Source organism: Temnothorax americanus, unplaced genomic scaffold (assembly GCF_048541705.1).
Source record: "Temnothorax americanus isolate GAGA-0224 unplaced genomic scaffold, ASM4854170v1 Scaffold42, whole genome shotgun sequence".
In the NCBI taxonomy this organism is placed as follows: Eukaryota; Metazoa; Arthropoda; class Insecta; order Hymenoptera; family Formicidae; genus Temnothorax; species Temnothorax americanus.
In genome coordinates, this window is record NW_027509570.1 from 1,095,203 (window position 1) to 1,122,692 (window position 27,490).

At 47.3% G+C, this 27,490-nt stretch overlaps 1 protein-coding gene and 1 long non-coding RNA gene across 4 annotated transcripts in view; one reads left to right on the top strand and one right to left on the bottom strand.

The window, feature by feature from the left end:
* Nucleotides 1-27,490, bottom strand: part of LOC143903015 (uncharacterized) — a 177,158-nt gene that overhangs the window by 46,866 nt on the left and 102,802 nt on the right. The window lies entirely within an intron of this gene.
* Nucleotides 1-27,490, top strand: part of LOC143902965 (netrin receptor UNC5C) — a 32,796-nt gene that overhangs the window by 2,398 nt on the left and 2,908 nt on the right. The window contains exons 2-10 of one of the 3 annotated variants that reach the window (XM_077416246.1): nucleotides 7,672-7,911; nucleotides 18,064-18,474; nucleotides 19,417-19,698; nucleotides 20,221-20,388; nucleotides 21,072-21,104; nucleotides 21,651-21,815; nucleotides 22,250-22,291; nucleotides 25,418-25,555; nucleotides 26,841-27,338. In XM_077416246.1, the coding sequence (XP_077272372.1) occupies nucleotides 7,830-7,911; nucleotides 18,064-18,474; nucleotides 19,417-19,698; nucleotides 20,221-20,388; nucleotides 21,072-21,104; nucleotides 21,651-21,815; nucleotides 22,250-22,291; nucleotides 25,418-25,555; nucleotides 26,841-27,338 (1,819 nt within the window). In that variant the 5' untranslated portion in view covers nucleotides 7,672-7,829. Of the gene's footprint in view, nucleotides 1-7,671; nucleotides 7,912-18,060; nucleotides 18,475-19,416; nucleotides 19,699-20,220; nucleotides 20,389-21,071; nucleotides 21,105-21,650; nucleotides 21,816-22,249; nucleotides 22,292-25,417; nucleotides 25,556-26,840; nucleotides 27,339-27,490 lie in introns of all 3 variants that reach the window. The other 2 variants (XM_077416245.1, XM_077416247.1) reach the window with 2 other exon arrangements.

A 27,490-nucleotide genomic window follows, 5' to 3' on the forward strand; every position in this document is an offset into this window, starting at 1 on the left:
CGCGGAGTCATGCCCATTGAAATATTTTCGCGTACTACTGTTCACGGTTACTACTGGGAACGTTAACTAATTAGACCGCGCGCATATAAATTTCGCGATAATATATATATATATACGTACAAAAGATACAAAGAAAGAAATAATAGAAAGCGCTTCGCGATTTCTATCGCATCACAAAAATTCACCGTGCAACTAGAATCGATGGATCGATAAATGCTCGATCTGGAGCAATCCGGTGACGCATGATTCTGCCGTTATAAATAACTTCGAAACGCGATACGGAAGATCGAGTGGTTTCGAAACGATTACGAGAGAAACAGACTACGGCGGCTGACTAAACATTTCGATCGACCACGCCGGTGCAGTGGTGTTCGGCGCGATTGAAAATGAGGGATCTCGTTTGACTTCATTGGAGACTTTATTAAGCGACTAACTCACGGCGATGATCGTCATGACGCGGAACCGTGTACCGCGTGGAAAAGGGTTCTCGAGAATAATGAAGTGGAACGCGCGCGAGGCGCGTTTTGTCGGCGGATCCCTTTATTTCTGCTTTTACTACATTAGTCGCTTTCTGTAAATACACCGAGCGTGACACGCGCGCGCTTCTTTGAATGTTCGCCCCGTCACCGACAGGAGTTTGCCTTTCAACCAACGTTGCCTTCCTCGTCGGTGTCGGTTCCGCTATCGACGATAGCCGGCACTTTTAACTTCCGCTTTTCTTCGTGCAACAGAGGAAAAATAATTATACACCGGAACGGTCTGCGTTTCTTACAAGACGCTCGGTGGATTTTCCAGGCAACAGCTGGAGGGCAACAAATTGAAATTATAATAGCACTTTTCCGTAGAAAAAGAACTTGATGAATCTTAATGGTAAATAAACGCTGTATGGCGTGAATGCTTCATGAACGAGGCGTACAAACACAAATTGTGCGTGTATCTACTTTTCAATCTTAATAGCCAATTAAATAATAATTAATTAAAATTAGAGCGCTGTTATTTTTTACAATAAATTTCACGTATCGACCGGTGAATTTCAGAAGCCAATTCATACAAGAGCTTATATCGCTTCTTCCGCTCCCTCTCAACGTGCAATTTCAGCTCCATTGCCGTGTGCGCGCGCGCGCTTTATAATGCGTTCGTTGAAATTCTCTCCCCACCCATCATGAATAAAAATATCACGTCGAAATATTCTGGAGTGAAACTATTACGCGGGACCTACACTCTCGAATCTCCACGGGATCCGTGTAGAAGCCGGACGGCGGGCCGCGGCCCGATACTCCTGACGGGTTAATACGCCATTCACACGCGATATTATTCGCGGAAGGTTACACATTCGTGCGCATTGGTCACGTTCGTGTCGGGTCCGACGATTTTACGCGGACGTCTATCATTTTACATCGCCGTCATCGGCGTCTCGAGTACTTCTCACCCCCGCGACGCGCTCATTTCTCGAACTTCCGTTCTCGCCGTACGACGATACGTTACACGTAGCCCCGGTCAAGAAGGTCGCCGGTCGAGGAAGACAGGAAGTCTGCATGTACGTGCTGGGAGTGCGTGAACCGGCGCGGCGCGGCGGCCAGCCGACGATCGTACCCCGCGCTTTCCGTGCTTCGGCCATTAAAAACTCGGTACGGTCCCGCCTTATCTCGCCGTCAAGATCGACGAAGCCCGGGCCGCACCGCCACGCAGAGCGCCATGTATCGCGGTTTCGATCGGAACCCCCTCGCGCAGGGAACAACGCCGTTGTTGCATTGGCTCGAGAGAACCCGCGTCATCGAAAAGAGGCCCACCTGGCACGCGCAGAGCCGCATCTGCGGCGGCCGATTCTTTCGGGGCCTCCGTGAGAACACGAAGTGCCTACCTGCTTCGGACGGGCGTACACAAAAGCGGGGCCAAAGAGAGCCCGGTGTCCGCGTGCGAAAAATATATTCACGCGTCGACGAATTTCGGCGCGGTGGCGAAACGACCGTGTCTTCGGTGCCGATCGCGCCAGCCGATCGATCGGACGATCGATCTTTAAAGGCCCACTGGTTCGGCTAACGGCGTAATCTGGTCGGAGAACACGGCCCGATACAAATCGAAAAGCGATGAGTAAGATTACCGATTGAACAGCAGATGGGCAGACGTTATAAGCACTTTAAAGGATTATTGATTGATCGATAACGACGGAGGGATAAATTCTGAAGAATTAATGTATGGAGGAAAGAGGCAAAATGAGGATAATAAAGAAACGAGCGACTTCATTTCATTCAAATAAATTTGTGATGGCGAAACGCTTTTATCTCCCCGAAGCTCCAAGTATCGATACAATAAAACTGCGAGGATAGAAAATACTAAAATAAAAATACCGTTTTAACGGTAGCTGCTATGTCTGTGAAATTTTAATAGCTCCAGGATATCCAAAGAGAGCCCGAAGAGTTTCTACCAGTACCCTTATACCTTACCGCAGAGGTTGCGCGGGAGACGACGGAAAAGTCACGCGCGACGCGAAAAACCTCACGGAATATCCGCCGTAAACAACCGCGCGCCGTTTCCGACGAACTTTTACCACACGCGGGATTTCTTAGCGGCGCGCAGATAAAATCGAGAAACTTTGCAGGCCCGAGAGAGAGGGAATATCCCCCCCCATCGTTTTTTTACACATCGTAATACCCTAAGGCGCCGAACGTCTGAAAAATCCTCATTACGCTCGCCATTGCACGGCGCGAGAGAGCTTCTCGTTTACGTCCGCCGATATATGCGCGGTCGAGGTGAACGGCGCGTCGTCCTCGTTTCCTCGTATCTTCCGGCTCCGTCGTATCGTGTGCATAGCTCCGCATCGCGGCGAGCTGAAGGAGATCCCGCCCGAGGCGATCGTAGTCGCATTGTACTTTATATTCATGCAAAAACGTCAAAATAACTTTCAGGCGCGGCGCGCTCGCCTCGCGTTGTCGACCAAAAGCCAGGGCAGGAACGTTTGATCCTCCATCGAGACTAGGGAAACATGCGCGCGCGCGTGCGATCGTCTCCGCGCGGGTATATTTTCAGCTGGTTGCTGCCGCCCTTCTTGGCGTTCCTGTTTGCAAGATGACTACGCGCAAAGGAGCCGTGTAGCCGCGTTACATAGCCGCCGCTCTGTGCGCGGGCGATGAAACGATCAAAGAGCAAAGGGAAGGTGTATTTCGGTGTTTGGTCGAGCGAGCGGAGCTGACGCGACGCGACGTGACGCGACGCGACGAGACGCGACGCGACGAGACGTCGAGGCTTTTCATCCTTTTCGCTCTAAAATCACACCGTGGCCGCGTGGCGGTGCCCGATTTTCGGAATGCCCTCGAAAGGTAGAGGCCGCGGACTGCCAAGCGTGGATCGGAAAACTCTTTAGCCCCGAACCAGATCCTTTGATCCGCTCCCGTTGTGGGAGTTGTAAAGATCCTTTGTATCCCGGATACCAGGAATCGTGACATCGTTGCTCGCCGCGCGGTCGTTTCCTCGCGCTTCTGCCTCGCGCGAGAAGTAATCGCGGAGAGGTAAGTCCATCCGAATACCGCGACGCTTGATTTTACGGGTTGCACTCTTTTAAACCCCTCTCGCGCGAGACTCCCTTTGATCTCTCAAGTTATTACGCTTACTTTATACTTAGTTGGAAGTCGAAGCACGCGCCAGGCCGGAGTTTTACTTCTCTACGCGAGGAGCGACGCTGAATGCGCGAGATAGTATCCTTGATACTCACGAACAGATAATTTATGTTGTGTATCGCGATCTCCTGAGTAAAAGGTCTCACCGTCGTGCATTACGATTGAAATGCCGTGTGTACAAGCGCGGGGAAATAATTTTCTCTCGTAATCCGATAGCATATCGCAAAACTGAAGAGGTCACTAATTGTAAGTACGTCGACGGAATATTGATATCGTGGAAAAGAAGTTCTTATACTTTCCTAGTCGTATGAACACCGGCGCGGCGCGGCAGAAGGAGAATTCGTCCCGTTATAGACCATTAATAACCACTAGAAATCGATAACCACATCGACACGTCTTCGAACATCTGCAAACATCTTTTCCGACAATGCAAACGCTTTTAAGCATGATGCGCCTCAAAGAATACAACTATAAATCGAATCCTCCTGCCGCAGGTAGTCACGTATTTGTACAGGTTCTCCACGAAATCGCAGGTTTCCACCCGCGCGGAGTAAATCATCTCGCTCTCGACATCTCGTTCCTCCTCTTTTTCTCAGACAAGAACGATATTTATATCTATATACGGAGGAAAAAAGAAACATGCGAGCCGATACGATCGATCTGATAGAAAGAAAAAACCGCGATGATCTATCCTTGATTGAGGAGGATCCAGATCGTAGGCAGATAGGACTCGTGACCGATCGAGTTCGTGTGAACCTGCCTAGACGCATCTGCCCGTTGGCTAAATAACAGCCGGCGAGAGAAGAAGGACCGGTATCCGAGAGGAATCTACGTCGCCAACGAGCGAACGTTGTGGAGGGAAGACGACGTATGTGAGCACGAGGCAAAGACCAAGGAAGAGGCAGCGCGCGCGGCCGAGGAAAAGAAAGGCGATATCCTCTACGTGCGGTCTATAAAGACGCTGCGAACCCACATCCCCGCGGCCGCTGCGCCGCGCCGCGCCACGGGGGAGGTTGACATGTTTATTTCGCTCCGTAATCTTCTCGGATTACGTTACCGAGAAGCGAGAAAGAGAGAGAGGGACGAAAAATGGAGAGAAACGGGCCGAAGAAGGAATAGTCGGCCTTCGGGAGAAACCGAGTTCTGGATGATACCTGAGGCTCGACGCGTGTTCCAAAGGGATCCCTTGCGGTTGTCGGTACATCCTTGAGGAATGTTCGCGCGGTTTTCGCGGATTAGTTTCACACGTTCGTGATGTATACGATGTTCTGCGGGAACTGCGTTAACCCTTAAAGACTACATCTTAAGTCTCAACCATTTAAAACTTTAAAAATTGATGTTTTTGTACAATTTAATATTAATTATTGACAATTTTTCTAATTCTATTACATTCTTCAGTCTTTTCTACCCCTATTTCATATATAATTATTTAAGATTTAGTTGATTAGACGCAGTTTTACACGCGATCAAAAGTCCATATGCGAGATCCATATAAAGACCATATAGTCTTTAAGAGTTAAATTCGACGCGTTCTGCGGAATGTAAACAGAATAAATAGAAGTAAAAAAAATGCAGAAAACAAAATCCGCGTGAAGCGTACTCTAATACCTTAATACTGAACAAAAAATTCGTTCATTAAATTACCGACTATTAAGACGTTGGAATTTATATCCAGCGGACGTTCCCCTAATCCGGCGAGATAATCCTCGTTTATCGCCAGCAAATATTAGACTGGAGCGTCTAACTAAATATAAAATTTATAACCGCGTCTACGCTACCCGACCCATCTTTTTCCCACAAGCATACGGTATCATTCACCTCCATCAAAAATTTCTCAAAGGTGTGACCGTATAATAAATTCGTACAGTTCCTGACCCTTCCGAATCGAGAAAGATGAATCGCGTCAAGAACCGGTAGCTGAATCCTTTTGGCTAGGTCCAGTCCGGTCGCTCTACCTGTTGTTGTCATACGATACTCGAGATGCATCGCGAAGACTCAAAGACCGCTCTCGTATCGTGCTCTCGTCTTCTACTTGTTAGGAAAAAGAGTATCATCTTCGCTCGCTTTAGTCGTGACGCCGACAATGCGCCCACATTGCGCCACAAGACGCGTTACGGTTCACCTAAATAAATACAACGAAAGAAAGAAAGGGAACGATAGTCGGCTTTTCTGGCTGGTTTTTTCCGACCAAATGGAGTCCGGGGACAAGCGGATTCGTGTCAATTGCAGTGTGAAATGCCATGTAGCCGTCGCGCGTGCAATGCACGATCCCCGTCGAGTGTTTTAAACCTTTTGAATGGATAATACCGTGCGCGTTTATAAATTGAGTTCTCGTCCCGCAGGATTAGGACGAGCCCGAGATGGGAAATTTGTGTAGGGTACCGCGATACCGTGGCCACATAATGCGCGTGTTGCGTAGACCTTCGCTGGATTATTCCGCGTCATGAATCTTCGAGAGCATTTTCGACCTGTGATGTATACTCTCGAGTACACGGTTCGCGGCGATGTTGCGCCAGCGGCTTCATCGATTTTCGAGGACCTATTCTGTTGACGGAAAACACGAAAACGATAAGCAAATTGAATCTCGCATGAATAAAAAATAAGATATTTGTTTGCGCCAAAATTCTTATAAAAACTATAAATCTCCCAGCATGAAAAAGTTACAGTGCTGAAATAATATACGGAGATCGCATGTCACGTACATATTAAAAATAATATTACATAACCTTAACTTAATTATTTCATAAAATATCGCTGGTGCGAATGACAATTAAATTTTGTTATCGCAGATTATTTCCGGGGCAAAGCTTGGTAACGTGACCGCGGAACTTGAAAAGACTGCTTTGTACTTTTTTTTCCGCAACGTACTAAATTTCACCAACATTCTACTTTTATTCCATTGCGTTTGCTCACGAGAAAGCTGCTGTGCAACAGCATTTACAGATGTAATCGACATCTAGCGAAAGACCTTGACGAACGACATTGATAAACGATCCCTTAGTCGCGTTTCAACTAACCGACTCGGCGGGATCGTGTAACAACTTGGTACTAACAAGCTTTGCATATACTTACGCACGCTAAGCGTGTTCGCGATCATACGTTTCTGCGCGAATTTCGTTGCATGATATGCACATATCGCGTGAATTTTAAGCATCTCGCTGGAAAGTTTAAAGTATCGATCGATAAGCGAAAATAACTCTCGCGTAATACCGCGTTGTTATTTAAATAGAAACATAGGTTTACACGTGCAATGAAATACGTTGCTAAAACTTCATCGCTAATACAACGTGTTTCTCCGGTATTTAAAAGTAAACTCTGAATCCCGTTACGCGCAAAGTCGGCTCGAGGCACTAACGCCTCAAGTTCCGTGAAATGTTGAATCCGGCGGAATGTATTGATAATCCCGAGGAAGAACCGTATTTCTCCAGTAGACGAATCGCGTTTAATAATTAATTCCGACGGTTATCGACCGAAATCCCCCCCCCCCCGAAGAAACAGCAGTTTCGCGTTCGAGGGAGCCATCGAACCACGGGGGAAAATTACGCTCTCCCTATCCCTGCGCCTTGGCTTTCCTTACGTTCCTTTCACGACGGTAGCAACGACTGAAAATGAAGGCGCCGCGAAGGAAATTTCGCGTGCGGGAAAGTGTCTGCCGCCGCTGGAATATTTAAATGGCAAGGGCTGCCAGCTATGTCGTAAGTGGCACTCTCAACTTTCTTAACCGTCTTTTACGCTTTCCGGTAGAAACACAACGCCGCGGCGGCGACCTGACCGACGTTAAACCCGTTTCACCTCGATACTTCTTTACCCCGGTTGCGTGCGAGAGAGAATTTCTATTTTGAAGAGTATAGCCTTCCATACAGCGTATACGTATAGCAACGAAATAGGTTGCTTTATCGTATTTCTCGAAATATCCGCTAAACGTAGCAGAGATATTTCATTTATTATACTTCATCCGTGTCTGCGAAAGATTACTTTCTAGATTATTTAAATTAAAACAATTAAGATATGATATAACAATGTTGTAATCAAGCGTTCTTCTCCGTTTATGTTACAGGTGCGGGCTCGTATCAAGCCGACGAGTGGCCAGTGTCGTGTCGAGTGACGTCGAGTGACGGTATTTAAGTGTGACTCCGATCCGGTCTTCTTTACCTCCTTTACACCACGTGCGAGAGATGAACGAATGATTAGACCGCGGTGATCCGGTGATACGCGATGAGGCCGAAATCTTGCTCGCTGTTCCTGTTATTTTGCGTCATCCTACCCGGAGTGGTGCGTCCCTTCACTTCCGGCGAAGGTAAATAAAAATTTCCGCGCCGGGAGTAAAAGCTCCGGCTCCGTCGCCGTTGCGTCGCGTCGTAAAGCTTCGGGCGGCAAGGCCGCGCCCGAGACAATCGAGGAAGAAAGAATCTCGTGGAAGATCGTTAAGTTCGCCATTTAACTCGTGCCGAGCCCATAATGACCTCTCATCCCTCGTGGATTCGAAGAGCCGAGCCGCGCGGGCCTGAGTACCCTCACTCGAGGTACTCGCGCCAAACGCGACGCGCGAGTACCACTTATTTACGCGCGAATTCTTCTGCGGGCACCCGTTTTGCGCGAGAGAAATTACTGTTATGTTGTAAATTATATATCATATCGTTACGTCGTTGATGGAACGATCGCTGATCGCATTAATTTGCCCGAGGTTCTTACTCTCAGCACTTGTCGACATGTTTCGCGCATGGTTCTCACGTTTCGCGGCCGATATATAGCTACGTCGTGTACCGTGTTTTTAATAAAATCCACGCAAACGGTGACAAGCTACTTGAAAATATCATCCAGTTGATGCTCTTGGCAACGATGCTCGAGATGAGACGTAATATACCGTGACTCGAATATTTCGCTAACGATCGCGGATGGAAAACCAAAACATACTTTTTACCAAGGCATACTTTTTACGAGCTGCAGGAAGGGAGGTCGAGTATTGTAGTTATACGAGCGAACGCGTTACAGACATACGCAAGAGTATCCGCCGCGAGAAAGAAACCGAGAGACTGCTAATTATACGGCGAGGCAGCCTGACTGATTAGTCGTCGGTATAACTGGCCGGTTACATTACACCAGCTCGCTTTCGATGATGGATTACGCTCCCCCGGAGCTACTTTTAAGCGACCTCCTGGACTACGTGGAAATTCCCGCCCGCGCCGCGCCGTTCTTTCTTCAATCTTCTCCTCCCTCGGAGGAACACCGCGGCTAACTAATTAGCGCCGCTGACGTATCATCGTCATCGTCGTTCACGTTAACGACGGATTGTATCTACCGCGACGACGCGGATACTCCGGTCGTTTCCGTGCGCCCAATGCGCGCGAGCGTTATCGTAAAAAAGGCGCGCGACAATCAATCTCTGTTAACTCGGGACAAAAGTATCGTCCGCGACGTCGTCGTCCTAAAACAAACGCGAGCCAGAGTGATCCATCTTCCATATTCTTCCGTCGACACATCTTTTTCACACATTGTCCAAATTCCGCGCTCCCGCAAAGTAATCACAGCGTCGCTTATCTTCGCGAGCGTTTTGTTGGGCTCGTGTAGCGTTTAACTGTTTTCCCGGTAATCGGGCAGTCTCGAAAAACGGATGTGTATGATTTGACGCTAGGGCGAAACGAGGATACAATTATGACTTGCTAACCATCTTCCTTTAAGATCTAACTATATAATCTTAACGCACACATACACACACGCGCAACTTGCGAACCTTATTATCCCGTATGAAACGCGCGTAGCCCACGCGCGCGCACACATCGAGACGGGAACAAACGGCGCCGGCTTGAAAACATTCGTTTTCCATTCCCCTAGGTACGTGCTGTACAATAGAAATCGCGGCATAGCGCGCATACACGGCATACGCATACACACGCCGTCTCCTCCTTTACCCATTTTTCTTGCGGTGCACGGGGCAGATAAATAATTCCCATTCTGGCGCGCATTCTCGTGATGGAAGCTACACGGCGAAGCGGCGCGCGGCGCGGCGTCTCGTCGGTCGTATTCTTCGCACGGTCACCGATGCAAGAAATAATATCTCATGTACGTCAGTACACGTGCTCGCAAAGTGTGCTTTCCATTTCTCACGCATGTCTGCCGGATAAGTAACAATTATCTTCAACAAGCACGTTTTCACGAGACAATGCGGATATAGTAACGCGGTTGAAATCGCTACAAACCATGTTTCCTCGCGTGAAGGCTAACGTATACATTTTATCTGTCGCACCAAAAGGCTTTATTGCAGGTTACGTTACTTAAATGAGATATAACGAAGCGCTATATTGGTCTAGAATACCCCGGCGTAATGACACAGGCGCGACTGCTGCACCTTTCAAGCATATAAAAAAAGATTGCGATCTATTCGACCAAGTCATCGCGTGTAACTCGGAGATAATTGCCGCTCTCATTATTATCATCGTTACGCGGGAAACAAGCCATAATGGCAATATACTTAGCCGCGTCGGGCGGCTGATAAATAACAATTATGGCCTCTGACCTCGTAATAATTCCAGCGAGAGTTACACGCTCTCGTGGCGCCTATCACCGCTGTCGAATGCGCTCCGCAGCGATCGGTCACTCTACACAGCACTACCTCAACTAAAAATCCACGTCGTCGACGACGTCGTAGTCGTCATCGTCGTCAGGCGGAAAGTGGCGCACACAAACGGCGCCTATTCCCGCTCACTCGCAAGCCGGCCATTCTCCTATACGGTGTAACTTGCCGGGCGAGAGCGCGACGTATTGTATGCACGCACGCACGCACACTCGTGCACCCATGTGAATAATTACCCCGACGATTTATCGCGACGTGATATCGCGTCATAATTTCGCTGTCTTGACTGGCCTGGCGCTGCCGCCGCGCTGCGCCGCGGCGAGAAAAATATTCAGCCGCGTTAATAATTAACGGTGCGCCTGCAGGAGGAGGTCCTGCTCCAGCGACTCCGCGTTCTCACGTTTTGGTCACCGCCAAACACGGTAGCGGTGATCGGCTCACCACCGCGCGCCAGTTTCCACCGCCTCGCGCGCGGTGGTGACGTTCAATTTTCCAACCGCGCTCGTTATCTCGCGACTGACGCCGCCCGAATTTCACGTCAGGAAGGTATTCAGCTCGCGCGAGACAGAGCGGGATCTTTTTACGACGCATTTCACCGGACGGACACCACACCACCTCGCGCAAATCCTGCCCGCAAGCCCGGGCAACTCGGTCTCTCTCTCTCTCTCTCTCTCTCTCTCTCTCTCTCTCTCTCTCTCTCTCTCTCTCTCTCTCTCTCTCTCTCTCTCTCTCTCTCTCTCTCTCTCCCCCCTCTCTCTCCCTCTCTCTCCCCCTCTCTCTCTCTCTCTCTCTCTCGGTGTGCGAGTATTAAATTTATGAAACCGATAGCGTCGCGCGTGCCTCGACCGAAAATTTATGTTCCGCGACGCGGGATTATGCGGAGAAATTGATCGCTCGGAGTTGCCTCGTGATTTATACCGGAGCTTAATAAGTACGATGCGCGTAAGCGTGAAGAGGAACCTTGCTCACACAGCTGCGATGAGAATGCAACGAACGGCAGAATTGATTCCTGTGATCGACGTTTTTGTGACCCCCAATAAGGATGATCTCGGCGAGTTTCGCCGGATTGTAACGGATCGAGATATCTTTCGAAAAAGAATTGTCCCATCGTGCGCCTCGAAATGAGCTTCCTTAATCGCGCGCGGTACGGTCAATTACGCGAACCGTGACGAATCGGCTGTGTACCAGCAACAGCAACGGAGACGGCGTTTCTAATCATACCTCACGAGATGATCACGCTATAAATCGCCGGGCGTTATATCATCGCTTTCACGATCAGATTCGTTATCCTCGATCACAGCGCGGCGCTTATACACGTCGGGAGAGGATAATAGAAGCCCCCGCGAATGCTGGGCCGCGGAGGCTCGAAAGGATCCGCTACTCACGCCGCGCCGGCCGACCGGCCGCAACCATCATCCTCCCCTGCTTTGATAAGTATCATAAGTAAATCGCGATTACCGTTCGCGATATAACTCGCCGATCAGGAACGTAGCTCTGCGGTCGCACAAGGTGGAAGCCGAGATCTGGTCTCGCGAAATCGCCACGGGCAAAAATGCAAAAGCTGCGCGCTCGCTGGATCGTGCAATTACCCGGTTGGTTCCACCAGGCTGTCTCGTCTCGCGGCCAGTCTCGGAAAGAGCGTTTCTTACCGATGAGGCAGGGGAGAGAGAAGGAGAGAGAGAGAAAGAGAGAGAGAGAGAAGAAAAAAAGGAACGGCGATTGGGAATGAGGACGCGGAAGGGGGGAGAGAGTTTTTTTAATATCTCGCAGTCTCTCATCGGTACCGCGCGGCCGCCGACCAGGGAGTCGCGCGTTCCTGTCGGCTGCGACGAAAGGTCAGGTCAGCTTTAATTATCGTAAATCAAACGAGCGGGCCGCCGCACCGTGCCGGCCAAGGAGGCCCGAAGTTGCGCAAGCACAATTATTGTTGAAATCGGGGAGAATATCGGCGAACAGAGGGGACCGAGCGGTACCCCGCGAATATGCGAGCGAACGGCGATCGTGAAATATCGGCCGATCGGTTTATGTTCTTCCAAGTCGTGATTTCGCGCGATGAAGTTCTGGTTTCTTTTTGTGAGATTATAGCGCACGATTCTTGATTATCTTCAATTAATTATAAAGTTGTAATACAAATGATGTAAAAAGATCTGAGAGGCAAGAGCCGAAGAGAAATGTAAGAGTTTCGAAACTTATCTTCGTTGGTTTAATATCGCAACTCTTGCCTTTATTTATAAGCGAAGTGGTAAAATGTAAAAGTAGATTTTCTTGTTTAATAAACTCGTGTGTCATTACAGTTGTAGTTCACACTGTGCAAAATAAAAATTCTTGGCGATATCAGATCCAATTTATGAGACTCATCTTATCTCGGCCCTTTATGCTTCATCGCGCTTTTATTTCGGACAAAACGGAACGGTTCACTTGAATGCAATTTCGTTGCGGATTTGTAGATCGTTACGGGACGCGCGTTCGATATATAACTTTAGCGATGAGTCTGATAATGTTACGCCGTGAGCGCGAATTTTCATTCAACCTTAATGGCCTGGAACTACAAAAGAATATACGCGCGAGAAAGTATCGAAGAATTATATCGGCATGACGTATGCGATTCGACCTCTCGCTGTTATCAATACACTCTCCAAGAGGCCACCGCGGGGGGTAACACGCGAACAGTCGTATCTGATTCTGTTATTCGCTTAATTACGCGCCTTAACGTAGCGGTGCCGCAATCGAGTCGTGTAATACGCATCATCACCCTCCATTTTCCACTCTTTGCGCCACTCTCGCCCTCGCTGCTCATGCATTTTCGAGCTCTTTAATTCATTTAGCCGCCGTCGACGCACACGCCGCCATGCGTACGTTACGCTTCGGGCTATATTCGATTACTCTCTCACAAAAAATTGTATCCCCCCGACCTTCCAACATTTCGTGAACTTTTTGCGAAAATTTTGGAAAAAGAAGATTCGAGTGAAATTAAATCGAGGGTAAATCAACTCGAATTCGAACAAACGCGCGCGTAAAGTTCGAGCTTGAAGCAAGGGCTTGTACGCCTGTTCTACCAAAATCCTATCAGCAACATGTGCCACTTTCACACACGTGCAAAGTGATACGCGCGATAAGCAATCTCCCTCTAACCGGGATTAAGATGTATCGGCCAATCCGGATCAGTCGGAATACTTTAATCCGTCCCACACGGTGTCATCTCGTCGACGATCTCGTCGCCGGAGCGAAGTATCAGAATCACGATCTCCATCAACTTCTCTTTTAGGTCGTAGCAGATCTCCATCTGCGTTGGACCGTGTCCCACGCGCGCGCGCGCGAGTTCTCGTGCGATACCGATCGATAAAAGAATTGCACCGAGACCCCGCTCGTCGCCGTGTCTCTCGTTAGTCTGAATGACGGTTCAACAAAGTCTCGACGAGCGCGGAACTTGACTCACATTATTTAGGCACCCGGAGGTCGTGATCTGTGAACGGCCTGGAATACAATAGTAACCCCGACCTGGCTAGGCGCCGTCCTCTATTGTCACGTGACGACATACATAGAGCACATCCGCAACATGTTCGAACCGGAAACGGGCTCTTCGCCCGTACGCGAACGATATAGATCGCGTGGAAAATTCAATACGTTAATCCAATACGACTTTCGGATCTTATTGTCAGCTCATGCTCTCTCAAAACCCATTCAAAATATTTGCTCTACATCTGGGTCGTCCGCGACGCGACTTCGGGCTAATCCGATTTTAGAAACTGTCACCCCGAAGGGATCCCGTCTTCTCGCACCTTTCGCATCGTTCCTAAGGAGAGTGAGACACTTGATTCGATGGGATTTTATTGAAAGATCTTCAAACGTTATTTTCGCGTGTCGATTCGGATTTCGCTGTTCTCTTATTCGTATCATTATTCGACAGTTCCGCGCGCGCACGAAATTCAGGGAAGGAAGGCACAATCCGTTGGGTCAATGTTGCCGCGGCCACGAAACGACGGCGGCGGCGACGACAGTGGATGGTGGTGGTGCCGGTGGTGGTAGTCAGTGGTAGGTGCTCGATTCGCCGGCTAAAATATCAAAACACAAGGAACCCCTTGTATCTTCCTTAATCCGTCTCTCTTCGTTTCGTATGCGGCATCTCTCGTTGCTGCTTGTCCATACACTCCCGTGTATATACCGTACCTCGCGCGCTCACTTCTGCGAACGTAGCGTCGACCGAGCAAGGATCTCTCGACGGTGCTCTCTCGGTGCTGCTGTTGCAGGTACCTTTTGTTAATTAAGAGGCGTCATGTGTGGTCTCTCACCCCGGTGTGAGCGGACGTACCGTGAAACCGTACATGAATGCACAGTGGCTCGTGTCTCTGTCTCGTCTCTCGACGCGATACGTGGTCAACCCGCATAGTAGCCACGTGGGGTTCGAGGATGCGAATGCACATCGTGTTCGCATTGCACATGTGTACGTATACGTAGTCCGGTCGTTGTCTGCCTGCCTGCCTGCCTGCCTGCCTGCCTGACTGCTAGGCGTATCTAACAGAGACACGACTAACTAGCTCGTCCGCCGTGGCTAACGAGGAAGAGAGAGGGGGGGAGGCCTCACATGCTGGCTGGCGCCGCGACCAGGTGATTCGGCGACGATATGAGACCGGATACAACGTTTCCATCCGGGCACTATCGCCCCATTCGATCGACGCCGAATTATCGGAAACCGATGACAATTCTCCGATCGACGGGCCGACACGATTGCACGCGCGTGTCGCGTGACGTCTCCCCGATTAGGCTCTTCTCGCCCCGATTGTCGCAAACACATTTTTTTTCTTTTTTTTTTTTCAATAGTACCGTTATTAATCGATGGATCGAAGCAAATGTGGCTTTCGGAACTGACTGCGGAACCAATTCGAAATATGTATGTACGCGTCATAATCCGACGAGTCGCGTACGTTGCCCGACTACGAGCGTGTAAAATGAATAATGATCGTGACGCTCTCTCCGTTCTCTCTTTCGCGGTCATCGAATATTCATTATGCCCAAGATTCCACGCGGCCGCTCGGAATAATTATCTAGAACCGATGGCGGAACTTTTTTCCGTCACTGACTCGGCATTACGGTGTGTCGCGTGACCTGGCTCAATTAAGTCGTCTCTGTTTCGTGCTTGCATTCCCTCTCTTCGCGTTCTTGTTTTCGGCGTTTAAAAATCTTGTAGCTGGGTAGCCCCAGTCGAGAGCCGCTACAACGTAAAAGAACTAACCGTGTATCGCTGAAAACTATTAAAAATACATACGAGTCGACTCTGACCAACGACGACGACGCAACGCCGTATTCGATTTGGCGCCGAAAGAGATAGAGATCGAATCGCTCAGCGCGTTCCTATCGATAATCCGATCTGCTCGAATTATCGGGAACCAATGAAAATCCCATTCCAGCTCGTTCCACTTCCGCGCATCGCGTGACGTCGCTCGATTAAATCCACGTCTTGTTATCGCGTGCACTCTTTTCCTTTGTATATATATCCAATACGCTGGAAAGGCCACTATCGGCGCGCCGCTAGTCCGCCGTGCAAATAGATCGTAGCTACAAATTATACAGCGTCCGCGTCCAATTCGCAAGACGAGCTCGGCTATAAACGCGCTCGAGGCAACTGCAATTAGGAGAGAGAAACCCCCTCGCGCGGAATATAGAACCGACAATTCCAATTGGAGTCTGATAGTTATTCCGCATCGATATATTAAACGCCAAACCCTTTGGCTTGTATGCGACGTTACGTTACGTTAATAAACAAGATGTATGACAGGCAATACGACGACTCGCGTGATACTTCCATACATTCACCCTACGTGCAATACCGCGTGTGCCGTGCCGTACAATAAAATCCCGGACGAATGCATACGCAATACGCATGTTCGGAACGGTTAACGAACTGGCCGCATGCGCCCAAACGGCTAACGAGAATTCATATGGATGAATTCGCCATCAAAAGAAACCGGGTAGAATGATTTCGATGGGTCCTATCGGCCATTCGATCTGCTCGAATTATCGGAAACCGGTGAAAATCCTATTTTACTTGCGTCTCGTACAAGTGCGTCGCGCGTTACCGAATTCCGGTTCGGACTCCGCCGGCGCCGTCGCCGCCGCCCGCGCCGTTGTGTTCCATTCAACCCTTGGCAATTGCCAACTTCATTGTAGCAACGTCGTAATCCCTCCCCCTTCCCCTTCCTCAAGGACAGTGTCATATATTTTTTTAACGCGTTTATTTGATTTCGTTATCTCGGCGATATTCGTTTCGAACATTTACGAACAAACGTTAGGACGAATCAACCAACGTTATTGTCAAAACTCAGAAAAGACGGTTACCAATTGTGCATCACTAATCAAGACTACTATTTATGATTAAATGGTGATGCACTGAGCGAAAAAAAGTTAGTTGCAGTTATCACAATTTCACTATACTTTTTAGTTATTCTAATAGTTATTTTAACACTGCGAATTATAGTTGACTCAATTCTACATTATTGTTGTATACATGGTTTTATACACTGTTTTATAACCTGTATGTTACGTATAAGTAAGTACTATAATAATCGTACTATAAATATGATGAAAATGACCATAATTGAGAAATTTATGCATATAAAGTTATTTGTACTAATATTATAGCAATAATAACTATACAAATAAGAACCTCAACCATAATTATTTTACTATACAATTATATAGTCGCAAATACCAAGCACCTTTCTCTCAGTGTGCACAATTGGCAACTGCCTTCTCTGAGTTTTGACGATAATATTAGTTACTTTATTCATAACACTATTCTCGTGCATCTTATCGTGCTGAAGCGATCGATCGTAAGGCGATACACACATCTGCATTGATCCCGTGATACATCGCGTGCATTCATCTCGTATCGTCGTTACAATCCGGCGACTCCGACACAGCTAGACAATATGCGAGTGCGTTTCGTGTCCCGTAAGTGTTAACGCGCGCCGCTTGATTTCTTCATCCTTATATTTATGTCGCGGCGGCAGTATCGATACGCTCAATATCGGAATTTAAGTACGTTGACAAATCAAGCACTGTGTGCAAAAAATGGAATACAGACGGAGTTTATTACTGCGGCACATTTTTTTAAGCTTCTCCACACAGACTGCAAGAGAGAGAGAGAGAAAGAAAGAGAGAGAGAGAGAGAGAGAGAGAGAGAGAGAGAGAGAAAGAGAGAGAGAGACGACGATATAGGGTGGCGCGTTTAGAATATGTGGCCCCCAGCCAAATATCGCACGGGGATAAAGGTCTAACCACTCGTTGGCGGAAAATACATCGGACTTGTGCACCGGTGCGCCGCGTAAATCCGAAAATTCATTACTGCAGTGCGCGCACCGCGATTGTTCGTAGCCGGCGTTCGTTCGCCTGTAGTCGGCCTGCGTGCGAAGCGGCCGCTGCATTAATGGCCCGGGCGTCAGGATTTACAGGAGGGACACCATTGTTGACAGGCAAATATAAAATTTTCACGACTCCGGTAGAACGCGCCGCATGAATAACGATCATCATCGAATTAATAACTGGTAACCGTGAGTTACGGTCACGGCGTATTTGGAGTGTAGACCAGTAGACGGCTGACTCTGCCGCGTCGCCAGATTTTCGCTGATTACGAGGCACTATGACGGCAATAATAGTGCGGTCGATCCGATTTATTACCTAGTAATAGGCACCATTACGTGTCACGCTTAATTGCTTTCCACGAAATTCATTTGCACCTTATATAAGAACAAATCGTTGTTACTTCTGTCTTCGATATAATAATGGATATACTTATATAGTATTATTACGCGCGATTATAAAGGGCTATAAAAAAACAAACAACAATTTCTAAAAAGTTGAATTATCCCTTTTTGCCAGAAGGTGAAGATGCTGCGGAAGAGGAGGACTCTTATCTCTTGGAAGACGACGACGTGCCTTCGGCTACGATAGCCAGCGATACCGAACTCATTTCCGAAGGCGGCGGTCATTTACCAGTTTTCCTCACGGAGCCCGTAAACTCCTTCGTCGTGAAAAACAAGCCCGCCGTTCTACGTTGCAAGGCCGCTCACGCGCTGCAGATCTATTTTCGTTGTAATAACGTGAGGGCAGAGGATTCGCAGCAGCAGGATTTCGTGGATCCCCACACGGGAACGAGGATCGTCGACTGCGAGCTCAATGTTACGAGGGATCACATCGAGGAGTACTTCGGCAAGGATAAATTCAAATGCGAGTGCATCGCCTGGTCTGGATCGGGACAGATTAAAAGCCAGCCGGCAACCATCGACGTCGCTTGTGAGTATACAAATGAGATCATATTAGCATACAATAATCGTCTATAGTGCGATTCTAAAAGTATTAGCTTTATCGGTAAAATTTTTAAACTGACCGACAACCGCAATGACGAATTATAATGTTAGATTATACTCTTGTTTTTTTTTGTCAGAAACGGTTCTTATTATCGGAGTAGGTGAGAGGTATATGAATCAGAAAGGATTGAAATAAACGTCGCGAGAATTCTGGGGACAGCCGACTTTTCGTCTCACTTTGCCTTTGTTCTCTCTTAATTATCTTGATTCTCCTGCCAGCGAACTCGTTATTTAATTCTGTCCCTTAATTGACGACAACGCAATGAGCGCCGAGTTTCCAAGAGAATCAATTTAAAGGCAGAACCACTTGGCCAATTTCAGAGTTGCATAACTCAAAAGCTAGACATAAAAATGTATTTGGGGAGATAGAAGAACACCACGTATAGATCGCTTAGATAGAAAGACACGGCGTAATATAAAAACAAGAGTGACAATATCAAATATTAAAAATATTATAATTTTTCCAAATTTCATAATGCGCCTAAATTTTAATTTTCATTCATTTCATTTCAATGGCGTAGCAGTCCGAGTCGGACCAAGGCCCCAAAGTCATGTGCTTGTGGTGCGTACGCAGGTTGTATACAAGCACATGGGACCTACAGTTTAACGCCGAATCCGAACGGCAAGATAGAGGGGGTTTCGTGGCAAGGGATACTCCTGACGGGCTGCCATTCCGTCGAGGAGGAAAGACAAGCGATACAATTTATTTATTTTTGGTTCTATATACCAGGACTGGATTCGAACCTGATGAGATCTTTGATTTAGCAGACCAGTGCGCTGTCTGCTACGCCACGCTCGCTCTCAAACTTTAATTTTAGCCTATTGTTATTCTTTTATTAAAGCGAGGATGTATAATTATTCCTTTCAGATCTGAAAAAGCAATTCGAATCGCCACCGTACTCCGTGTCCGTCGAAGCAGGTCAAAGTACCGAACTTAGGTGCCTGCCTCCGGTGGGAGTACCACCGCCTAGAGTTTACTGGTTAAGAAATAATATTCCTGTGGACACCGAGTCGGACACACTTCTGGTGTCCAGCGAGGGTCATCTTCTTATTGGTCAAGCGAAACTTAGCCATCAGGCGAACTACACCTGCGTTGCCGAAAATATCGCGGCGAAACGACTGAGCGACGCAGTTAGCTTAACAGTATACGGTAAGTTGACGATCAACAAAGATTCCCTTTTTATAAATTATATATAAATAACCTTCGCGCTATATGTATTGTATATTTCTCAGCGTTACAACATTATTGTTGGGTCTAAAAGTTTTCGACTCCGTATAAAAAAAAGTGATAAAATAAAATTTTTATTTTTATTTTTTCCAAAAATATAATCAATTATACATTTTATTATTTATTTAAATACATATTTTTAGAACAATGAATTAATTTTCCTATATCACTACAAAATATTTTTAATTTTTTTTCTCCTAAAAAATAATTTAATACTACAGAAATCACTTTTTTATTACCGATAATTTTTTTTCCATGCACAAATCAGACTTCAGTTTCAAAAAAATTATTTTTTATTTTTAAAATTAAAAACTAAAAAATAAAAATGGTCGTTTCATTTTATCACTTTTTTAATTCATCTTTCCTTGAACAGGAAACTTTTAGACTTTACTATATCTGTTTCTCTCTTTATATAAAAAAAAAACTTTTATTGATTTCGATTAGTTAACGGTGGCTGGTCTTCCTGGTCGTCCTGGTCGGAATGTCACTCGCGATGCGCGAAAGGCGGTCAGAAGAGGACGAGAACGTGCACGAATCCAGCGCCCATGAACGGCGGTCAGCCATGCCTCGGCCCCTCTCAGCAAAAGATGGACTGCAACTCGGGCTGCTCCGGTGAGTCCCCTTGAATTCATTATCCGCGCGCGCGCGTGCGCGAGCGTAAGATTTTCGAAGAAGAAAATCTTCTCTCTACCGAGGAATCTTCTTGTCTACCTTCGTGTATCTCTTTGTTATGTCCTAACTTACTACGACGACGTCGCTCAAGGTACTTAACTTGTAAGCAAGCGAAAATAGTGTCTTCCTCTTTCCTCTCTCGGTTAGTGTCGGTCAAACGATAGACAAATAGGATTTTGCCATCGCGCAAGACGATATTACTGATGCCGAAGAGAGAAGACTCTCCGGTTGATTTACGATCTGATCCCCCCCTCTGTCGTCTCTGCGTCCTTTTCCCCGTCGAGCGTATCTATTGCACGTGTGCCACACAGTCTCTTCGGAATATACCGTCAAGTCTTTTAAATCGTATTCACCTTTCAAAACGTTTGCGACATCTTAAAGGCACCTGTGGCTATCCCCGTAAAGAATATGCAGACTGCATGCAAATGACCGAGGCTCACGGGGATAATGCCCGAGGAAAGTCGGCGTCCGCTTTATATCGGCGGTTTAAGACATTGATCGATCCGATATTCTTTCGTCGTTTCCACGCGAGAGACACGTTAAACGCTCGCACTCGACGTTGGTCAATGCACTCACCACGCACTTTTTTTTATTCCCTTTAACGCTCGCTCGCTTTGGAGTAGCCGGGGCTTTGGAAGAATTCACCAACACCCTGGGTAAGTCCTTCACATGTGCATGAATCATGTCCCTTATGCCCGGAACGAAAATTAAACCGCGACACATACGACCGCACTGCCGCGACCGCGTGTAAGGGCGTTTTAATAAAACGTAGTAAACCGCCGGCAAGTGCGCCGCCGCGCTATTTATTCGATGGCGCTTAAGTGCCAATAAAGTAGCCGGTTTGGAACGAGGGATTAGCGATTGTAAACGAGTTTGGCGCATCTTTAGTTGGTCACCTTCTTGATTTCTCCTTTTTTTTCTTTTTCGCTTCACGCGTGCTGATTTTAAAGAAAAGCTTGTCGATACGAGTCAATTATATATAAGGGAAATAAAATGTCGTTATAAGAGCCGTTACAGCGGCAATAAACGTAACCGAATTGACAAGTGTGGTCTCTCACCAACGATACCGCGAGGATTCGTGCCCGAGTTACGAGCCCGTTTTGTCCCGTCGAACTTTTTTATTATCGCTACACGTCGATCGGATACCGTCTTAACGACTCTGAAACGAAACGATGCCACGATTTTGTTCTTTTTACTCCCAGCCGTGGACGGACAATGGTCCAGATGGTCGGCATGGTCGGTGTGTGGGAGCGACTGTACGCACACGAGGAGGAGATCGTGCGACGATCCGCCACCCAGCCACGGTGGACGATCTTGCCAAGGCAGGGACATCAACGTGGCGAATTGCACAGGCGGCATGTGCAACGGTAAGTCCAGCGGCGAACTTTTCTATGTCTTGATTGCGTCTTTCGCCTGTTGCGATCTTTTTATGTACCGTAAAGTTCCGGTGATTCACGTTCCGTAAACTGCGATAGTAATGCACTTCTCATTTCGCATAAAGTAAATAAATATTATCTTTGTTTAATTCTTTTAATGTTAACACAAAAATTTTATAAGAAAAATAAAAGATTGTCATTTTTTTTCTTTAAAACGGGCGATAATATACATAATAGCGTTATTTTTAATTTCTTAGAAATTTCTTAAAATCTATTAAGATAAAATCTCAAATCTATCGTGGATTTAGTTGCAACATAAAACGAATGGCGTTAACTAGCAGACATACGGCATTTCGCGAAAGTAGTTTTATGAGTGCTATCGAAATCCTTTAATTATCCAACTTACCGGCGTGTTCCTTTTACAGTCGGCAACGCGAAGGTGGGCGGCGCTCATTTAACCGAGGAAGGTGAGTTGGGCAAGCAATAAAGCATTTTCCTGCTCTTTTAATCTCCCGCGATCCGTTTCCTTTTACGATTTTACCACGCGTCGTTTCCCGTGCCCGTTCGTTCCCGAGCCGACCGCGCCGCCGCCGCCGCCGCCGCGCCGCAAAGAGAAAAGTTTCTCGATTAGATAAGCTACGATCTCTCTGCGATATGTACGCGGACCTTCTCCACCAATTCGTTCCGGATTTGTAGACGTTCGCGAAAAAAAATAAAACGAGACGAGAGGAGGAGTAGGAGGAGTTCGCCTCGCGCGTATACGGGGCGCGACCGAGGCGTTCAACCGCGAAGCAAATGTCCTTAACTCGTCGTGCGACATTCTTGGATGGATTCTTCACGCCCGGTGCACGCCATTTATATTCTCGGCGACGCGGCGCTATGCTCGACGATCTGATACCATTCAAATCAGATGTTTTATGCACCTCGAAAAAGGCGGCAAAAATAGAGAGAGCCGTGAATCCAGGCGCGGTGAACATTAGCATTATTCATTACTCCGGTATAATAACGCGCGAGTTGGGGCGCTCGCGCGTTGTGTATCAGGCACTTCGATCTCTAAAACGCGCTTATACCGAAAAATAATTCCCGGGAATGAAACGAGAGGCTGACTGACTGCCCGTGATATCGCTCGCTTTACCCGCGACGTATTTGCGGACGCGTTTTTCCGCGTCGATAACGAGAGAACGCGCGGACAAGCGCTATTTACTTTTAATTACTCGACCGGTTAATTATTGACGCTGCCGCGAAGGCCCGACCGTGATCGTCGCGACCCCTCATTGCGCGATCCAAACAATCGTAACAATGATGCGAGCCCCGTAGTCAAGGGTGGCCCACTGGTCCGTACAGAACGCCAACCTCCCGCCCCCCGTTCGCTCGCGTTACCCCCAAGGTAGCCAATGCTATCGACCGAAGCACATCAAAGTTGCACGCGATACGGCTGCACCCTCTCTACCCCCCCCCCCCGCCCCTTTGCGCCGTGGGGTGGAGAGACTGGCTTTAATATCGAAGAAAATTATGTAATCGGTAGCCGTTACGCCCTCGCCGCGGAAGGGGGAAATTGATCGCGCATGCAAATAAAGTGCCATTATCCCGTGGCTCAGACTCGAGCGTGTACACGACTGGATCTCCTCCTCGAGGGGGTTGGATGCCCCGAAACAGCCCCTTTGAATCCAGAAGTGAGTTCGATTTTCCTGAAAGCGGCGATAAAATATAGATGGAAGATACCGCGCGCGCACGCTGCCGGAGAAACGTGATGCGATTTACCGTCTTACGCCAGCAGGCGTATAGTCTTGCGAGGAACCCCCCGAGTCATCTCGGACGTCCCTGGTTTAAATATTTAAGACGCGATGCCGTCAATCGAGGTGGAACGTTTACAGTGGCAGTGGACAGCTCATATTGATCGATGCTCGCGAGTGTGTGTCGAGAGAAAGAGAAAGATGCAGCGAGAATACGAATTATAGGACTTTATTCTAATGATGACGTAAATATAAAAATACATGTTTTTTTTATCAATATAACAATAAAATAATCACAAAGAGAAAATAAATAACTTTATCAATTCAAACAAAACTCTCGAAAGCATTTGTGTAACGCGCGCGACCTCTCGGAAATAAAAATGAAAAATAGCTTCAGATACATTAGGTCCGGTTTATGAAGCGTTATCAATAGCTTCGAAAAAAATAAATCTCGACGCCCCTGTGGAAAGCCACTTTTCAAGCTGTCTTTAGGAGGAGGGTTTGGGGAATCGTGCACGCGTTTCCCGATCTTGTCCTGCGGGTAACGACGTGGAACTATTGCGTTTTCGAAATCCCTCCTCCGAATTCGTATGCATTTTCGTCTCGCTGTCGTGGTATATTGACGTGCGAGGCACGTGTCGGGGAACGCGGCGTACGCCAACGAGACACACATGATCCCGCGAAAGGGAGATTGGGTGCTCGAAAGTCACGTAGCAGGGTTACGACCTCGTATGGCTTTGACATTCTAAAATTGGAAGAAGCTTTAAGAGAAGAGTGTCAGGCACTCTTCGCGCGCGGCGCGGGCGGGCGGTTGAGGAGGTATATTTCTCGAAAATTTTTACGATCGCGGGGACATTTTCTACGCCGCGTCTCGTTGCCGTAGAACCGCGCCTACGGGGGGCTACCGTGGATGCTTAAGCACGCGAGGTAATCCAGTGAAAAGGAAAAATTGCCCATAATTCAGATGAAGAGCCGCGCCGCGCCGCGTCGCGTTTTACTACGTGCCCAGTTTTACTTTCGAAAATTTCATTTCCTTCGGTGTTGCGCATTTACTTACATTATCCATATATCCGGAACGCGACGACGCGACGGTCATAAAGCACGACCGCGGTGAATTTCATATCCGCGTAAGCGTGTCTCCGCGCGATCCTCGACGAGACCCCCCCCCCGTACCTTCGCGTAATTTCGTCTATACACCGCATGTTTCGCTAAATACTCGTTATATATATTGCGGGTACAATCCTTTTTATCCGATCGTTTCAAACCCGCTTCCCACGTCGCGCGGATTTCTCGGGAGAGGCACAACGACACCAACTAAAATTATTATTCCGCTCGAAGCGCTGTTCGCGTCGCGGTGCTTTATGCGTACGTTAATGGCGGCGATAATAATGATCGGAATCTTTATAGCCTCACGAAATAACGCGAGAAGCTGTAAAACGATAAACTGACGCGCTAAAGAAAACGAGCGCGCTAAGGAAACGAGCGTGTCGCCCCGGTGTAAATGGAGAGGAACCTTAAAACTTTCCTACGACGCTCGTAATATTTAGCGACGCGCAGACGTTTAAACGCTCTATGATGCTTTTAGGCTTCTTTTGTCGTCAACAAAAGAAGTCTCGCGTACAATTAAAGTAAATAAAAGTTACGACGTTAAGGATTCACGAGAAAGCGGTTGCGGTCGCTCGTGTTGCACGGTATAGATTGAAAATTGTTTTCGCACCGTTTACGGTAATAAGCGCCCGACACCATCTTCCAGCTAGGAAGAGCGAAATTTTTACGCGACCCATCGTTCCTTCTATATAAAAGATAAATAATGGAAGATGGGGAGATATTAAAAATTCGCAATGTGTGATTCTATTATAGCGAATCGCCAGATGGACGTAGCCTTATATGTCGGCCTAACGGTCGCCTGTGTTGTAATTGGCGGCTTGGCGATCTTTCTGGCGAGACTTCTGCGACGGAAAGGTCGTGATCACTCTTTGTACTCCATGGCTCGTAATGGTAAGCATTTCAGAGGTAAAAACGAACGTAATGTTACATCAAAGGCAAGAATTATATATTTCGGCCACATCCTAATTACGCGAGACGCAAAACTAAAGATTAACTTCCTCTTCGCGATAATTAAAGCGCAAAAATTGAAACAAAAAGGGTCAACTTATTAATTTGCATACCTATACAATATATAAATTAATCCGTTTCGACTTCATCGAGTCTTCTTCAACCATAACATAATAAAACATTTAAAGGTAATATATTGACGTATCATAGAGAACAGATCGAAATAAGTTAAACGTTGAAACAAACGCTTTTGAATATTGTTAAAAGAACAGTGTAATTTAGAAGTCTGTTATTTACATATTTGCCAAAAAAAGTTAAACGTGATAACTTTCAATGTGCGATGTAATGCTCTTGTTCGTATCATGTCTGCCAAGTGACTGAACAGAGTTGTGGAGCGATCGAAGTTATACATATATATATAAATATAGGTAAATAATAAATAAATAACAGTGAACAGTATATACAATTTTATGTGTCAGATAAACCAAAATAAATTAGATTTTACAGTTAGTTAATTCGCCAAGTATATGCTAAAACATGTGTAATCAAGCAATTCTGTGTTTTTGTTAGACTTTATTCCACTTTTTTTGTTCCTTAATATGTAACATTTCTTATATAAATCTGTTATGAAAGTTTCAGAGTCAAGTATTTCTATATGTTGTCCTAATCAGTGTGGTTAAATTTAATAATATGTTCGAAACGCACACTAATTTATAAATTGTATATACAAATTAATAAGTTAATTGTTTAACAACTATAGTTGCTCGGTCATTGACCCTTTTCATTTCAATTAAAGGTATTACGTTACGATTAATTAAATGCGCGAATGAAACAGATGTTCAGGTCTCGTGTTACTTATGCTTGTTAAAATTATTTCCCATAATGTTTCATGCTCATTATCGCGATTGGAAATGGGCAAGATACTATTTCGAGATTAATAAAAGAGTACCCATTATTTTCATTTCGTAAAAATTGAATGATAAATAACTAATCACCTAGACCGCAAAGTAAACAAAAACGAAATATCGTTGAAATATTAATGGTTGACAGACACGGCAACCTATCGACATATCGTAATATCTCATTTTTCTTTCGTAACAACGAACGAAACGCGCCAAGTCTTTCGACTCGTAGCCCACACACGTAAAATCGGAATAGTATCTCGGCGGCGTTTGTCCGCAGCGCGCAGAGATACCCACGAGCCGTGCCTCGGCCGTGTGCGTTTCAGAATTCCAGCCGGAGTTCTTCCCGGATCAGGACAAGAAGCTGAGCCTGCAGCCGGATGTGACGGCGACGAGTGTGCCGGCCTGCTACGAGTATCCTTTCGACCCGAAGCTGTCGATGTCGAGATCCCTTTCGGAACACCACTACGACGTGCCGCACTTGTCGATCGCGCCGCAACCGTCGCCGATGTCGCCCACGCCGAGCACGTCGACCCAGGAGTCCTGCAGCGACAAGCAGATCCATTCCGACAGCGAGAACAGCGTCACTAGCTCCTACCCGTCCTCGGACTCGACGTACAACGTCGCCTCGGAGAGCGTCCGGTTGCCGAAGCTGGAGGCCGGAAACGTCGCGAGGGCGGCGGTGAACACGCGCGGCGCCCTGCTGGTTCTCCCAGACTCCGGGATCTCCATGTCGGTGCCCGAGGGAGCCGTTCCCAAGCCGCTCCGGGAGGAGCTCTATCTGGCGGTGCTCAACGAGGATCGTTACAGGCCCCGATTACCCGGTGAGTGCAAATTATTCATGGCGCTACCATTCCGCGGGAGGCGGGACGCCGAGCTTTACGATCGCAGCTGCGAACCTTTGCAATCGAGACACTCGCGATAGCGCCGATGTTATTTTTATATCAACGCCGTTCCGCGCACGTGCTTCGCGCGA